This window comes from Cyprinus carpio, chromosome B7 (assembly GCF_018340385.1).
Source record: "Cyprinus carpio isolate SPL01 chromosome B7, ASM1834038v1, whole genome shotgun sequence".
Taxonomy (NCBI): domain Eukaryota; kingdom Metazoa; phylum Chordata; class Actinopteri; order Cypriniformes; family Cyprinidae; genus Cyprinus; species Cyprinus carpio.
Genome location: NC_056603.1, coordinates 8979110 through 8997539, shown reverse-complemented (window position 1 = coordinate 8997539; position 18430 = coordinate 8979110). Strand labels below are relative to the sequence as shown.

Here is an 18430-nt window from a genome sequence, read left to right as displayed (position 1 = left end):
AGTTATCAAATAGATGCAGGCTATGTCTGTGTGTACTGTCTATGTTGATGTCTTGTGACTCATTCATCTGTTGAACAAACAATCTGTCTTTAATATGTTGGCCCTGAGGGTCCGGAGAAGCCTGTGAAGGATGTGTCTCTGGAGTGATTCAGCTATTCATATCCTGGACGTGCTTTGTGCTGTCTGATCAAATGTTAATAAAGTAAATGTAATAGTTTTAGATCTAAATAATAAAGTAGGGCGGTGTCTTCAGACATACAAATTACATGTTTTTTTTAAATAATGATGGTTTAGCAATAATATTAATGTGTTTTACTAATTAAAAATGATAGGAATATGATGTGTTGTCACCGCTTGATGACTTGAAGGTGAGATATTGTATTGCTGTGCAGTTGTTCAAAAGAATAACACTTCATGATAATATACGGATCTCACCTCATTATAAAACTCTGGAGACTGATTGTGATGCAAAACTGCAGCAAAAGCACTGGTGGTGAAAAGTGGACCCCCTGGCTTGCCATAGATGCACTAAAAGCAAACAGTGGTTCATCCATTACACATTAAATGTCACTAATTATTAAATATTAAAGAACTGGTGGAATAAAACCAGTGCCACACACAGAATAATTATACAGTCACCTTCAACGGTGCGGCTCCTTCGTCATCAGAATCCTTAAACTGAACACAAATTGCAATGTTTCGAGCCTGAAAAAAAAAACAGATACTGTATCAGACTGGATTACATACATTAGGAAAAAATATATATAAAAAAATATATACATATATATACACACAGATAGATAGATAGATAGATAGATAGATAGATAGATAGATAGATAGATAGATAGATAGATAGATAGATAGATAGATAACAAAACTAACTGCTATTTTGCAAATGAATAAAACTGAATGAAAGCCAATAAACAGATATCATTAGTATCATTGAGAAACAGATCTGTAAACATGTTTGGTAGCATCTTTATTCTAGAAGAAAAGAAGTTGGAGAGTAACTGGGCAAACAGCCAGTAGTATGAGCTTTCCAGCAGTGGAGGAGGACATAATTAACCCTGAAGTCTGTTTAATTACAGATAGGATCTATGGTGGACTGATTATGAATCGAATCCCTGGGGCTTTTCATAGAGCCTCATGTTTGAAAACACGTAGGCAGACATTGTTACAGCTCGGAGGAGCTTGTTGTTACTCCAGCTCCAGTTCCGCTAATTACTGAATGTGCTTTGGGAAGTGTGAGGAATCTCACCTTGGCAAATGTCTTCTGATTGTCGTATCTGAGCTGCTGAGGATAGATGTAGAGATGGTTCTTGTAGATGGTGAATGGGTGGTTGTATCTGGCCTCTTGTGGGACAAACTCCTCCACTTCCACGGACACCCTCTCACACTGCTCTTCAAACGGCTTCACAGGAATATAAAATGGTGTGACAGAGTCTGAGAAGATAAAGGTTATACATTAAATATCAGACGTTATATGTTAACTCTCATGTTGTGTTCTGTTCATTTGGAAACAGAAGCTATGTTTCCATCACTCTGTCTTTAAGCGCATGTTGAAGCATCGCATCAGAAATGCTCGCTTGAGGTTGTTTTTGCCTTGTGCGAAAAAGCATTAATGCAAATAATGGGAGATGGAAATGCATTTTGCAAATAAATTCCTCCATGCACATAAAGAAAGTCATGTGACTTTGTGCTATGGGACATAACCTGAGTAACCAGCAGGCCGATCTTGTTGCACAGCATCTGAAATGTTTTATTTCTGTATAATTGCCTTCCAGAACTGTCTTACACGAATGCATTCCCAAACAGCAGGAATCCACCTCTGAAAGCAATGACCACATTTATTGTGTCTGCTCACTCTGATTTTACATATAAATTTTACATACATATTTCAGTGGCTACTCCTACTTTTCTAAGTGATAATTAGTGGCAGTTTATCAGGAATTGATGGTTTTGTTCTCTTCGACTCGTTGGATGGAAACGGTGCTTAGTCACAAATGTTTTATGCAATATTACAATTTTGTGCATAAGTTCAACTTTAAATGGAAACCCTGCTAAAGACGGTTTTCTTTTTTCTGAAAATGCCAGTTGATGTTATTGCATTGGACTAAAACCCACTGACTTTGCTCACACTGCAAAATTTTTGAAAATGTATGTACTTTTTGGGATTGTTAGCATAATGACAATCATCAGACCAAGAACACAACCCTAGGATTTCAGCACAGCACAAGGGTTCAATCATGAAAACAAAACGTTTCCACAGTGTACAAATTGGCATCACATACCTTTTTTTTTTTTTAAAGTAATAAAGGTACAAACACCGGATTTATTTAAAGATAATTATTCAAATTAACCCAATTAGTTATAAACAAAAAGACTGTATTCCTAATGCAAATTTTATCAAACTATTAAAATCACATTCCAGTGATACAATCTGTTAAACAGATATTCAATAAACATTTTTTTTTTTGTAAATTATTATTTATTAAGATAATATTTGGCAAAAGCATAATGCTTAAAATTACAAAAACTGGAACATTCCACATTCCATAAAAACCGGGAAGTGACATCATTTGGTGCAACCATGTTCTCAGTGTTCCAAACAATGATCAAAAACTGTTCATTAATAAACAGACTTTGTTTCTATGAGTTACATATTGCATCATATGCTAAAAATGTGCCTTTAAATAAATTGTTACAGCGGATTTAAAAAGTCTACACCTTCTAGATTTAGGAAGAGTTGTTGTCAAATATTAAAAGCCAATTAAAGGAATTAAAATAACAGGCAAACAAACTTACTTGACAAGTCTGGAGGTACACACTCAACAGTGATGTTAATTTGTCCAGGGATTATCTGCAGTTTGCTCTTCTCTGGTCTACAAACAAAAACGTCTCTTCAAAACATTCATAATGCATAATGCAATAAAGTGACTAACAAGGATGTACATTCACGGTGGATGACGGAGATCTGTCATTCACATCAACAATTTAGTGATAGGCAAACAAGTAGGTTTAATCTTAAAGGCTTTTACACTATTCTTATCACTTCTCTCTGATTTAAGGATAGTGTGTAGGTTAGGGATCAAATTAAGACTATGACTGTTTGGAGGATTGTTATTATAGGCCAGGAAAATTTCTCATTGGGTAAAATCACACTTGTAAACATTATAACTCACTTCTTGAGATCTGTCAGCAGTTTGATGAGGTCTTCAGTGGATATCTTGCTACTGTCTTGGCGGTAGAGCGGAGAGAACTTCCCCTCAGTGTCTAAACTGCCTTGGGTGTCTTTGAACACCTGTCTGAAGACACACAACACACATATCCTTGGCGCCTAGAAATGAACTTTAAAACACTTACACATTCCCTAAATATTTACTAAAGCAATTTCTGAAGAGTACTGACTGTGACATTCCAGTTTGAAGGGCACGTAATTCTACTTGATGTAAAACATAGATCATTTAAGCCTTACTAGTGCATTAAGTGTCTTACTTGGCAGCCCAAGCGAAGGGCATCCGGTACTGGCCCAGCCGCTGGCACGTCTGCTTGGCAGTCTTCAGCACTTTCTGTACCGTCTGAGAAACAGACACATAAAAAGGCATGGAAATATTCTATTCAATTTGAATTAACAAAAGACAATCCAGCCCCAACTGTATAAATACAACACATCTTTCCACAATACATTTATTTTCCACGTCAGACTGACATTTGCGATGTTAAAATGCATCCTAGACACTGCAGCCAGCTTGTTGATGTTATGCAACACTCTATTCTAGTAGAAAGACGTCATGACTAAGAAAAGTTTTTACAGTTCTCTTGAAGCGTGTGTTTGTTATTGAGCACCAGACCTTGCTGATGTCGGAGGTCTTAATGTAGGGCTCAGTGCAATGAGTGATGCCATTCTGTAAAACTTTTTCCACCCGGGCCAGCAGGAAGATGTCTGTGTGGGGGTTGGTAATGGAGAAAATACCCTGGAAAACACAAAGGACACACTGTGGTTATACGAATGATCAGAAGTGAAAAGGAAAATTAAATAGACTGACAATAAAGATCATCATGGGTGAGTGTTTTACTGATTATGGTTCAGTGTAATTAAAGGGATAGTTCACCCAAAAATCAAAATTATGTCATTAATGACTCACCCTCATGTCGTTCCAAACCCGTGAGACCTCCGTTCATCTTCGGAACACAGTATAAGATATTTTAGATTTAGTCCGAGAGCTTTCTGTCCCTCCATTGAGAATGTATGTACGGTATACTGTCCACGTCCAGAAAGGTCATAAAAACATCATCAAAGTAGTCCATGTGACATCAGAGGGTCCGTTAGAATTTTTTGAAGCATCGAAAATACATTTTGGTCCAAAAATATCAAAAAACTACGACTTTATTCAGCATTGACTTCTCTCCCGGGTCTGTTATCAGCGCGTTCACAGCACATCCGGTTCGCGAACGAATCACTCGATGTAACCGGATCTTCTTGAACCAGTTCACCAAATCGAACTGAATCGTTTGAAACGGTTCGCGTCAACAATAAGCATTAATCCACAAATGACTTAAGCTGTTAACTTTTTTAACATGGCTGACACTCCCTCTGAGTTCAAATAAACCAATATCCCGGAGTAATTCATTTACTCAAACAGTACACTGACTGAACCGAGCCAGATAACGAACGAAACATTGACTCGTTCTCGAGTCAAGAACCGGTTGCATCGGTTTTCGGATCACCGGTAGTGATGGGAAAGTTCTGTTCTTCTCCGCGAACCGGTTCTTTCGGACAGTTTGATTCAATAAACCGGTTGCGCAAAAACGGTTCACCAGTTCTTTTGCGCTCGACGTAATGACTTAATTGGCGATGATTGCACTTGATTCAAGCCTTCGGTTTACCCACGCTCATAACATTAGCACAGAATCAGTTCAGAATCAATCACCAAAAGAACCAGTTCGGTTCAGACGCGCTGTGTGTCAGTCTGAATCACGCATGCGCAGTATCATCAGCTCCTCGGTTCTCGAATCGCACGCGTCCGACAGAAACGGTTCTTGACTCTAGAACGAGTCAATGTTTCGTTCGTTATCTGGCTCGGTTCAGTCAGTGTACTGTTTGAGTAAATGAATTACTCCGGGATATTGGTTTATTTGAACTCAGAGGGAGTGTCAGCCATGTAAAAAAAGTTAACAGCTTAAGTCATTTGTGGATTAATGCTTATTGTTGACGCGAACCGTTTCAAACGATTCAGTTCGATTTGGTGAACTGGTTCAAGAAGATCCGGTTACATCGAGTGATTCGTTCGCGAACCGGATGTGCTGTGAACGCGCTGATAACAGACCCGGGAGAGAAGTCAATGCTGAATAAAGTCGTAGTTTTTGATATTTTTGGACCAAAATGTATTTTCGATGCTTCAAAAAATTCTAACGGACCCTCTGATGTCACATGGACTACTTTGAAGATGTTTTTATTATCTTTCTGGACGTGGACAGTATACCGTACATACATTCTCAATGGAGGGACAGAAAGCTCTCGGACTAAATCTAAAATATCTTATACTGTGTTCCGAAGATGAACGGAGGTCTTACGGGTTTGGAACGACATGAGGGTGAGTCATTAATGACATAATTTTGATTTTTGGGTGAACTATCCCTTTAACTCGAGTCATTTAAAAGAAAAAAAGTGGGAATACAGTGGTTGGTTTAAATAGCTATTTCATTCATTTGTTGCTGGTATGAACAAAAACAACAACAACAACAACAACATGGATAATTATAATTATTATTATGCATTATTCTATTCCATTTTTTCTTATAAATAAATAAATAGACAGGTACTTTTATTATTATTATTTCTGCTCATTATTCTCAAAATTTTACATAAATACGACTGTGAAAGCTACACAGAAAGTATAGCTTTCACATACTGTATGTAGCATAGCACAACTGACTGCGTTATGTCAGTTCCAGTAAAGCCACGTCATGTATCCCAGGATGCCAGCAGAGGCTTGAAACCCTCACGGCACTGGCTTTGATTTAGTGCATAGAGTTAGTGCTATGAAACAGAGCTGTGTTAAACCTAAAGCTGTTTCTGCCCTGGCAACATGCCTTGTACAGAACAGCAAGTTCAAACACACAGATAAGTAAGCCTTGAGAGGATTAGTTAAATACCAAAATCCATGATTTAAAATTGGAAAACTTCAATACCAGAGATAAACAGATGCATTTATTTAGCAGAGCTCTCCGTATCATCCTGCATTAAACTTGGCATCAGGTCTGCAAAAGGTGACAGATAAAATAATAAAGCAAAAATGTGTCTTCAGTTGCATTAAACTTAGTGCTATTGTGGCATGAAAGTTCACTTGCACATGACTGTACCATGTGGCTGTTATTGCAAAATGGACACAGGCTTTCAACAGAAGGCAGAAATACAATGACAAGGGAAAATGACGCAAGTCAGCCAAACAATAACTATATTCAGCCACCTGCAGACCTGCAAACTGCATGGATGTGCAAAATTCTGAAACAACATTGACTTCCCCATCAGGAGCACAGCAGAAGCATCCTTCATTCAGCAGTGCTGGACAATGCTCCCGGGGAGGGTTGCCAGTCATTTGCAGAAATATTCAGCAATGTGCAGATTTTAAAAGGTGACCAGGATAAATCCGTCACAAACTAAAGAACAGAAAGCAGCTCTCTCTTGATTTTTTACTGGTGCTTGCATAGGATTCTTTCACCTGGTGGACCATAAAAGAGGCAAAAAAAATCCAATTTACTTCCTTTAAGGAAAGGAACCACTTCTAGTGACCAATGGTGGCAGTGCTATTTTAGTATAATTGAGATACTATTAAAGCTTCAATTAATATTACATTTTTAAATTACATTTTCTCTCTTTATTTTAGTTTTAGTTAAAGTATAAGTAATTTTGATTGGTGTTTTTCTTTAGTTTCATTCATTTTTATTTCAATAGTTTTAGTTTGTTATTTTAATACATTAAGTTAAACTAAATGAAAATGCTGAAATATTTTTTTAAAAATGGTTTTATATTTTAGTTCATTTAAAGTTAAAGTTCATTTTATTTCAAATAACAAAAACATATAATTTGGTATTAGTTAACTATAATAACCCTGCTTGGAAATCGATTCTTCTGATTATTATATTATATTATATTATATTATATTATATTTTATTATATTATATTATATTATATTATATTACTATAAAGGTATTTCTATAAGATTATTTCATGACTATTGGAAGTACAGCATTTTCTTTCAGCTTTTATTAATTGATTTCAGAGACTATAAAACCTCTAGAAGTAGAAATTGTAACAATTTCAGTATGATGAGTTTTTACCTGAGTGGGGAAGCGTATAAGAGACTCCGCGACTCTCTGGAGAACTGGCAGACCGTGTCCGTTTACCCTGACTGCTTCATGTCCATCTCCTCCTCCTGATTCTGTTGGTGTCCCCGGAGAAGCTTCTTGAAGCATTTCCCTCACGCAGGGTGGATTGAGGTCAACATGAAAGTCTGCCGAGATCTTACAACCTTTGGACAGATCAAACAACGCTAGGCTGATGAAGAATGGCTCTACCTAAGGAGAAAACAAAAAGCGTGGAATGCTTATGAGTTATTACACCGTATTTGACATCTTTACTGTAGTAATTTCGATTTAAGCAAGCAATCTGCCTGAGCATGCTGTGAGGATCATATAGTTTATTGATAAAGATTATATAATTTAATGACAGCAAATTAAACTCAAGCAAAAGATGCATTTACGTAAGCACACCTCTGTATGTGATTTCACTCCATTCGCATCAGTCATGTCACTTCAGATCATTTAACAAAGTGTGGGAAAGTCAATGCGTTCTGAGGAAGCAGAAGCTTTCCAAAACCCTGCTGATGAGCGCGAAGCATTCCTTCCCTGGAGCCACTGAAAGGGCTTCACTGAGCATAACCATATTCACCATCCTCATGCCAACAATCTCTAATTCATCTCTCATTAAAAGAGCAACATGATATTCAACTATAATGACCTATATCTGCTGTTCTCTGACAGTCTAAGCTAGAGAACAGCTCAAATAATTGACATTTATTATTTAACCTGGGGCCTAAAAAATGGAAATACTAATAATAATAATAATAATATGCCTACTATTCTTCTTTCTATAATTGTGATGCCAGACAAAACCAAGGAAGTTGTCATGGCCAAAGCCACAAACTCAAGTACAAGATATCCTTTTTAAAATATACCAGGACTCTCTCTCTCTATATGAAGAAATTCACAAAAACATCTTGCATCTACAGAGGACAAATATGAATGGCGTAGTCCCACCAGGGTAATAGAGCCCAATGGTGTAATTATGATTGTGCTTAGAAAACGATAGGGATATACTGCATGGGCTTATATCGATCATGATTTTTCATAGACTAAACATTCTCATGTGTCTAAGATCAACATTACAGTAGCATTGGTAGCATCACAAAACAGGACCGACAGGATCAACACAAATGTGACACTGGCAAACGAGATGAAACTCATAGATTAGGGCTTACTCACGTTGGTTAAGATGCCATCATTCTTCTCACTGACACATCCTTGAATGCTAAAGGTCAAGTCGTGACAGCTAACCATGATTCTTCGCCCAAATCGCTCTTCAAATGGCTTCACGTCAGGCTCGATGCCTGAAAAATCTAATCTCTGAAGAGGAATAGCGAGATATAATTCATTCATTTTCACATAGGCAAAGAAAGACTCTTTCTAATAGCTGTACATCGGACATGATGGACTAACCTGCGTCTCAGGATCCAGGATGACGATCTTCTGTCGACCTTCATTCCTGCTCATTTTATTCAGCTGGTCAGTTTCTCTGGCATACTGGAGATAACAGGACAAAATAGTGTTTGCATTTTTAAAAACATATAAATAAACAAATAACAAAATTCACCAAAATGTGACAGAGAAAAGAGCACAGTGCTTATATAATAATGCTACCCAAATTATAAATGTTTTTGTTTCTTCATCGGAACAGATTTGGAGAAATTTAGCATTACATAACTTGCTTTCCAATTGGATCCTCTGCAGTGAATGGGTGCCGTCAGAATGAGAGTCCAAACAGCTGATAAAAAACATTACTATAATTCACAAGTAATCCACATGACTCCAGTCCATCAATTAAAGTCTTGCAAAACGAAAAGCTGCGATTGGATTTTTTCTGGATTTTGATGTGAGAGGAAAACAGAGTATGAAACTAGAGGAAGTGTTATTACAGATTATGGACTCATATTTCAGCCAGAAGCGACAGTTTAAAGTTAAAACACATTAATGATGGACTTGTTTCTTAACTTGCAGCTTTTAACTTCACAAGACATTAATTGATGGACTGCAGTCATGTGGATTACTTGTGGATTGTTGTGATGTTTTAATCAGCTGTTTGGACTCTCATTCTGACGGCACCCATTCACTTGATCCACTGATGAATAAGTGATGTAATGCTAAATTTCTGTTCCAATGAATAAACAACCTCATCCACATCTTGGATGGACATGAGGATGATTACATTTTTGGAAATTTTCATTTATGCATTAATATACTTTGTCCAACAATTCACTGAAATTTAAATGCACAAAGAAGTGTTGTTGATAGTATTGTAATTATTTTGTATCAAGTACCTTCATTAGCTCTGGATGAAGACTTCGGCCAAAGCTCTCCGCAATGTTCTCTGGTTTCCCCTGAGTACTGCTGTCGTCATCTGTTTGGATGAGACACTTGTTAATCAAAAGGCAAACTGATTCATTCTAACTGAAGATGCATGCGTAACAGACAAAGCGTTTTTATCATTATGTAGTGTGTGAATGTGGGCTTATCTCCGGCACCAAGCAGAACAATGAAAGCGGTCTTTAGCCACGGCTGACTGCTACTTTTAAAAAGTAACAGACAACATCTTATATTTGCTGATCAAGGTGTTTGATATATTTGAAAGTCAAATGAGTTTCTAAACTGCTGCACTGGAACAGAAAGCAGTACCATTACTGTAACGTGTGTATGTGTTAAATGGTGTTAAATCTGGGACACTAGGTGGAGCTTTCTGAGAAATCAGCTGCCCTCGTTTATTCATGCACACACTTGAGAAAATGGGTTGCTACAAGATTTATCTCCAAACTGTGAGGTGGAAGATTTTTAAATGGCTGCTTGATTCTTATACGGTCTCGTTTTATCCCATTATACAGATTTGAAAAACTATTATCTAACACAGAACACAAAATATGTCTCTCTCCTCTTGTTAATTTTGGCCTAAATCGTGCAATTAAGATCGTAATAATGTTAGTATAATCTGTTTAATCGATATTCAATTCACTGCATTAATATTTTCAGTTATTAGCTTACTTTAATGACAAAAAATATGTTAGCCCACATTTAATTTAGGCTAAATATACAATCCTTTTAAATGCATTTCCTGAAGCACCTTTCGCTGCTGAATTTTAAAATATTACAGACTCTATTTTGTACACCATTCATGGAAAGTGCTTGCTATAGTATCTAGACTTAACAATAAACAAAACAAATGGCTTCCCAAATAGAGACGTGCAAAGAGGGGTATCATACATGTTAAGAATGAAAACCAGATGAACTGGAAAGCAGCAACCGAGACTGAAGTCTGCATGAAGACGTCCAGAGACTGTTGTGTGCTGTTGTTTTGTGTTGTTATGGTTATGTTTATTTCTTATTCTAACAAATATGGTTATGTTTAACTGTAACTCTACAGCTCACACACCAAAAGGGAACATTTTTATCATAGAATAACTGTTTAATGAATTCTGTGTATTAGTCATTCCAAAAATCGAGAAGTTAGAGATTGAAAGCACGTCATTGAAAACATAATTTCATTTCCTCATGACCAGCACATGGAAGGTCTTAAAAAACAAACGCCACTATTGGCCAAAGTTTAGAAGCACAGGGAGTTGTTTATCAGTGTCTTTACAGAACATGCCAAAAGCAGCATTCCCTTCACAGCTCCTCTATATGAATACAGCCTCCCTAACAATTCAGTAATCTGTCAACATGAGAATATTTACTCAAAGTCCAAAGACTGCCTCCTATAATAAAACAGCAGAAACTGTACTATTATTATTATTCAGCTGGCCTTATTTGAAAACAAAGAAAACATCAAGTTCAATAGGTTTAAAAAAGGCCCCAAAATGAAAACAAATATACTTATTATATTTGGAAGAGGCAGAATGCGAACTATGCATCTTTTCAGGAAGCAGCACATACCAGAGTTCGTCTATGTTGCCAAAATGCTTGTCATTTGGTTATGTGGGGGAATCGTTTGGGCATTTTCATTAGGAAGAGGGCGGTATTTGTTCCCAGACGAATGGGAATCAGGGAGAACAGCCAATTAAAAACTGCTCATTGTTGGCATTTTGGAAGTGACATCATGTCTTCTTTGATGATGATGCAATAAGCGACATCATTAAAGTGATAGAACATTGAAATGCTTAAAAGGATAGTTCAAAACTCATGATGTTCCAAACCAGCATCCTCACATGTGTTAATGGGCTGTGTGTTATTTACCCAGAGAACCTTCAGAAGGTTCTGATCCGTTCCTCCTGTCATCCATCGCGCTCAGTAAGGTCTGCTTCAGGGTGTTCACCCACTCCCCCATCTCGGCCTCGCTGTCTGCCGCCAGATAGTGACTGTTACCTTCCTGCATCTTCAGCTCAAAGCCATTGCGCTTCATCTTAGAGCACTGCAAGAAATGTGCTGCGTCAGTCGGTGGAGGAATTCAATGGTGTGACTTTAAGAGCTGTTTGTGGTTATAATAATAATGGGTGTTCGGCAAGGAAGATTCCTCTGGTTGTGTTACAGAGCCTGAGGGCTGCTACGTGCTGTTGTAAAACTTCCTGAAAAACGTATCAAACCAACTTCAGATATTTCCATATTCAGATACTTCCAAGATGTGAAATAAAACATCACTTCATCATTTATAATGCTCATTTCTAGCAACAAAGAAAAGCTTTATAAGAGCATCTTACATACTTTCTGACTATTAAAATTAAACATTGTTCATCAAGCCCTGTAAACCTTTGCACCCTTTGATCACATGACAACCTTTGACTGCAAAAAATTAAAAATTGACATTATGTACCGGAACTACATCTGTACAGGAGTCCAGATAGATGGAGCCTTTTGATTCTTTGAAGTTTTTCTCATCTTTGTATGAATTCAGTATGTAAGAACCATCGGGGAGTTGAGACAGGTAGAAATACCTCCTCTTGAACACCTGTGGAGAAACAAATCACGTGTAAAAAATAGAGCCAGAAATACTGTATTATATTTACTGCCATTTTAATCCCTCATATTTATTTTGAAAATATCATAAACAGAACGAGGATTTTTATGCTCCCAATTGCTGCAATTGCTACAGTAAAAACAGTACTAATGTGAAATAAGTAAAAAAAAATTTTTTTTTTACTATATTTTAAAATGTATTTTGGTCCTTTGATGGCAAAGCTGAATTTTCAGCATCTTTACTCCAGTCTTCAGTGTCACATGATCCTTCAGAAATCATTCTAATTTGCTGATTTGCTGCTTAAAACATTTCAATCCTAATTTCTTATTAATCTTAACTGTGTATGTGTGTGTGTGTGTATATATATATATATATATATATATCAGATTCAGATTCAGATTCAGATTCAACTTTATTGTCATTGCACATGTGGGCACAAGGCAACGAAATACAGTAGACAGGGGAAGAGATAACAGCAAAAAAACATTAGGAAAGAGAGGAGGAGGAAAAAAAAAAACCAACACCCAGACTGTGCTCCTTTGGGAGCACCGTTTGAGGACAGGAAAAACACCTCAGCACAAAAGCACATAATCAATACACCATAAAAACATGACTTTGCAACTGGGGACGGAAGTTGGGATCGAGGTGATCCAGCCCAGGCAATCAGCATCCGGTCCTGCAGCCATTACAGCGCTGGTCACAGACCCGCTCGCCAGACTGGTGGAACAAAGCGGCGAAGGCGAGGGATGGGGGTTGGGGGGGTGAATGCATATCTGTATATGTGTAAGAGTTAGTGTATGTGTAGGCCTGGAGAGTTGCGATTCTCTCTAGATGCCTCAGTCCGCAGATATAGAGCGTCACAGCAAGTTGCCATGGAGACAGCCTTGGCCAGGTCCTAGACAGAGTCAACAATCATCAGGTGTCTGTGGGAGGGGGGAGGAATGCGAGAGCGTCTCGCTGCCGTGCTCACCCGGGAGATATTTGTTATCCAGCCAAGGCCAAGGCTGGTAGAGAAAGCCGAAAAGAAGATAATACCAGTTTTTGTCTAGTAGCCGCATTCCATTTTACGGTCACTATGATTGTTCATTGTCCATTTTGGTCTCCAAATTCTCCAATTTCCTTTCCAAAGCCGTGAGCTTCTACATGATGTTATCCATATTGCGGTTAATAGTCTCAGTCTCAATGCTGACCACTCTGCCCACTGCTTCAATCATGACGGGCAGCCTTGTGAGGCTTTGGACAGCTGTTCCCGTCTTCTGAATTTTCCGATAACCCAGGGCAAAGCCTAATCCAATCAGCAGAATACCTGTTATCATGGTTCCGAAATAGGTAGATGTCTTCAATGTCCTCCACGGAAAGAGCCGCCAGACACACGACCCGCCAATTCGCCCACGCGTCCATCGTGTAGCCAGCTGCGAACGTTCCGGCAGGGCAGTCAGGTTCCCCCGAACCCAAGCTCCTCGTCGAGAAGATGGTGTCAATTGCGTTGAGAGACCAATTAATCAAATCCATGTTCGAGTTTAGGAGAGCAGTGCAGAAAGAGTCTCTCAAAGTAGACAAGACAAGAGAAACCAAGCAAAGCAGGGAAGGCAGGGAGGAGAGGAAGAAATGCGACCGCCTCCGCTGAGATATATAGGCGCGGTCGCATATATATATATATATATATATATATATATATATATATATATATATATATATATTATAATTTATTTTTATTTATTAAAAAATTTAGAATTTTTTTGTCAAATGTAATGCCTAAAAAGTGTGCTTCTGGTCTTTCCTTAAAATGGTTTGATAGTTTTTTATATAATACAAATACAAAGTTTGGCTTAAAAATCTCTGATCACTTCACACAAGCTAAATCCACAATCATTATCTATTATTAATAGTATATGAAAGGATTTTTTGACCTCCTGACTAATGAGTAATGGGACTGAATAAGTCGTATATTTACCATATATCCTTCACACAAAGTACTTATGAGACATAATTTAGTACAGAGTGCTGCACTTTGTTAACAGTGTGTTTTTGTGTATGAACATGTAGTGGATGTAATTGACATTTCTGATTTACCAAAAAAACAAAAGACCTTACAGGCCTCTCCAACAATGGGTCTTTAAACTGCATTGATCAGCAGATGTACAGTATATCGAAGAACAATGACTGCTGTAGATCTGCTGATGTCTTTTAATAAAAGTGCACCGATGATTCCACTAACCTTCATGGAGACAGACAGACTGCTGTTGATGTTGGCCTTCTGCAGCCAGCCCTGCTTCATTACACCTCCTCTCTGAGAGCAAAGAGATGATGAATCCTGAAACACACACACACACACACTCAAAGTAAGAACTAATGAGCAGACAGACTGATCTGAATATAAAGACTCACATCAATGCATTTCTATGCTCTGACACTGTGTGTTCTGACTTTACAAACATTCACGCAAATAAGCCCTTGAACAGTGACTTAACATCACACACACATTAACACAATACAACAATCAAGTTCTTACAGACAGCTTTATGTTTGAAAACAAACAGACTACTTATAACATTAATGTTAATGTATTCAGAAAAGGTAGAATGGGATTTTTTACTTACAGCAACTATAAATGTGTGTGTGTGTGTGTGTGTGTGTGTGTGTGTGTGTGTGTGTGTGTGTGTGTGTGTGTGTGTGTGTGTGTGTGTCTAATTTAATTGAAGTGGCCTGGCGTCCTTTATGGATGTGCTTTTCTCTAGCTCTCCACTGTAATATAATTGTCCAAATGCCCTTCTCCCCTCTTTCCTCCAGCATTTCTCATTCCCTCCCTCCCTCTCTGTCCCTAACAGCCCCTCTGAGACTGATCAATTGCCTGCACCCTCTTCTCCCTTTTGAGTCACTCAGCTAATTGATTAAATTAAATGAATGTGACAGAGCCAGCATGATATACTGTACACATACACTACTGAAAAGTTCAGAAGTTTGGGGTCAGTAAGATATTTTTAATGTAAAAAAATGCTATATAAAAGGCCATTATATAAAATATTTTTTGTGTTCCATAGAAGAAAAAAATGCATAGAGGTTTGGAAAGACATACAGGTGAGTATATCTAAATGTTACAACTGAACAAGATACTGAATTCATTCTCATATAATGTCCTTATTATTGTGTATGTTTTGGCTTCACTGGCCTCATTCTTTAGAATTAGAACTCATTTAATTTAATTCCACTAAGTGAACTGTAAGGAAAAAGGCTAGACTATCTATGTCTAAACATGTGCATATACACTAGACTTGTGCCTGTAATCGGTAATGCGATATATCGCGGTAATGAATATGCACGGTATTGTTATCGTGGGCACTTCTAAATACCGTGAATAATTATATATTACAAATTATTCAGAATTCGGAATGCATTTTAAGAATATTTTTCCCATCAACTGCTCAAAATGCACAACACCGCTGTATGCTGCTTGAAAGAAGCATGCGCTCTGATGTAAACAGGCACGCATGAGAAGCACATGGGGGAACATGTGAGAGACACGCTGAATGAAAGCACATTCACTCTCTGACAACAGATGGCGCTAAACTGCAGCCCTTACCCTGTAAACCCCATTAATAAAGCAGCTGCTACTTTCTAAACCATTTTAAAATAATTGTAAATAGCCATTCAGATTTGTGGATTTGCTATGGTGTTCATCACAGAGCCAAATACTTTAATATTTAGATTTAATAGGCTATTTATTTTCAAACTTTTTTTTTTTTAATCTGGACTACAACATGTCCTAGATGTAGCTATTGCTCATTGTTTAGCTGTGCATTTATTGAATGAGCACTATGCGATGTCCGAACTGATAACACTATATTTTATGTATTGCACTATATTTTATGTAAAATCATTTTCTATTTTTAAACTGTCTTAAATTCTTTTTAAGTCAATTTTTAAATAATTTTCAAAGTTCTTAAATCGCTTGTTTTATTTTTGAGGTTATTTTTCTTCATGATTTTTTTTACTTTCTTTCATGTAAAGCACTTTGAATTACCATTGTGTTCAAAATGTTCTATATAAATAAACTTGACTTGTGTTAATGCATAATGTTAATGCATTAACTAAGGTTAACTAATGATGTCTTATTGTAAAGTGATACCTATTGGTCTTTATAGTTCTTTTGCACTTTAATCTGTGTAAAACCTTTAACTTTATATATTTTTTTCTGTATTGCTTTATTGTATTTAAATATTCAGTTATTTTTGTTATAAGAAAAAAGTTATTTAACCTGTTATACTGTATTATGGCCACTTTTTTAAAACCAAATTTCAATACCGTGATAATACCGTATACCGTAACAAAAGCATTATCAATTAATCGCAACAGGAAAATTTGATACCGGCATATCCCTAATATACACAGATTTAGACATGCACACACACACACACAGGGTGGAGAAGCAATCTCTTTGCCCTGTAATCACCACTCCTTACATCTAATTTTATCAAGATCTGCTGGACACTTCAGTGTGTGTCTATTAATGGACCATGAGGGTCAGGTTCCATGTAATGTGCCTCTCTGCTGACCGTATGGCCTTCATTTCTACATCTGATTATGACTTCACAGAAGCCTCACAACATTTACTGTGCTGTCTGGGAAGAAGAACAATATCCACAATGTCAATAGAAGGTGTAGCACAATTCAACAAGATATGTGACACTTAAGACAACTGGTGGATGTGAATGCGAAAGTTGGAATTAACACTCTTGAGTACCTGAAAACACAATAAATCATCAGACACACATAGTACTGTTCAGTCATGGCGGGAATTTGCAGGCCAAGCGAGAAGGCTACACCACAGGTTCCCTCGGAAATTGAGTTTTTTAGAACAGTGGCTTTTGATTTAGTCTGTGGTTAACATTGTGTTTTTGTGCTACAACATAAATTACACACAGTGTGTATGCTGAGCGTGAATTTTAAAACTGCTCTTTGCTAACCCAAATTTCTTACCATTTATATAAAGACTCAAGAGACTCCAGTGTTTTATCTGTGATAAAATGGTTACCATATTTTCCCTTTTAAAATGGAAAAAAATGCTTTTTGGTTCAGTTTGTTTTGACACGGCAAACAGGGTAATACACAATTACACAGAAAAGTTTACACAAGAGAGAGATGAGAGAAGATACTGAGACAGTGTGATATTCTCTACTCTGTTTTCCATCGGCTGACATTAATGTCTCTTACCTCCTCCCCCTCATCCACCTCAAACACTTGGTTGGGAAGCTTTTCCGTCTTCATCCCTTTACTGCAAGACAGAAAAAGTAGCTTACACCAAACTTTGGAAATAGCCCTGCAAAAGCTTTGGCAAAAAATGCAAAACTTTCACATACCAGGGCAGTGTCCGGAAATCTCCAGAGTAGGCCTCGTAATTATAGTTGATGACGTGCCAGTTGGTGCTGTACATCTTAATGCACTGTCAAAGAGCGTAAGCATTGCTCAGTTACTCAATCGCATGAGCAGAAATGCATCAAAAGATGAAAAACAGGAAAATGTGATCTCATATTTTATTAGTCTGGAAAGCTGTAGTCTTCACTCTTATTTTGGCATTGAGAGGTTCTTTACCTCTTTGGCAAAGAGGCTTTTTGCTTCGTTCTCAGCATTTTGAGGAACTGAAGGAACAATGGTCCTCCTTTGACGTTCAATCTGTGCTTCCTAGATAGACAAACAGAGAGACAGAGACAGATGTTGACAGACAGACAGACAGACAGACAGACAGACAGACAGACAGATAGACAGATAGATAGATAGATAGATAGATAGAAAGACAGACAAAAAAATATAAATAAACATACAAAAACAAACAGACAAAAAACAGCGAACGACAAAAGGGCGAATGAACAATAGACAGACAGACAGACAGACAGACAGACAGATAGATAGATAGATAGATAAAAACAGCGAACGACAAAAGGGCGAATGAACAATAGACAGACAGACAGACAGACAGATAGATAGATAGATAGATAGATAGATAGATAGATAGATAGATAGATAGATAGATAGATAGATAGATAGATAGATAGATAGATAGATAGATAGATAGATAGATAGATAGATAGATAGATAGATAGACAAAATGAATGAAAAATGATAGACAATATTAGACAGACAGACAGATGAAAATTA

General features: G+C 37.3%; 1 protein-coding gene across 3 annotated transcripts in view; it reads right to left on the bottom strand.

The window, feature by feature from the left end:
* The window catches only part of dock11 (dedicator of cytokinesis 11), a 64797-nt gene that overhangs the window by 40667 nt on the left and 5700 nt on the right, over positions 1–18430 (bottom strand). For all 3 annotated transcript variants that reach the window (XM_042727093.1, XM_042727091.1, XM_042727092.1), the window contains exons 3-19: positions 17867–17956; positions 17635–17717; positions 17489–17549; positions 14496–14591; positions 12134–12268; positions 11560–11734; positions 9657–9736; positions 8779–8862; positions 8545–8685; positions 7342–7578; positions 3852–3974; positions 3496–3578; positions 3183–3305; positions 2806–2882; positions 1259–1443; positions 640–705; positions 436–528 (exon numbers count right to left, since the gene is read on the bottom strand). In XM_042727093.1, coding sequence (XP_042583027.1) covers positions 436–528; positions 640–705; positions 1259–1443; positions 2806–2882; positions 3183–3305; positions 3496–3578; positions 3852–3974; positions 7342–7578; positions 8545–8685; positions 8779–8862; positions 9657–9736; positions 11560–11734; positions 12134–12268; positions 14496–14591; positions 17489–17549; positions 17635–17717; positions 17867–17956 — 1932 coding nt within the window. The remainder of the gene's footprint in view (positions 1–435; positions 529–639; positions 706–1258; positions 1444–2805; positions 2883–3182; positions 3306–3495; positions 3579–3851; positions 3975–7341; positions 7579–8544; positions 8686–8778; positions 8863–9656; positions 9737–11559; positions 11735–12133; positions 12269–14495; positions 14592–17488; positions 17550–17634; positions 17718–17866; positions 17957–18430) is intronic.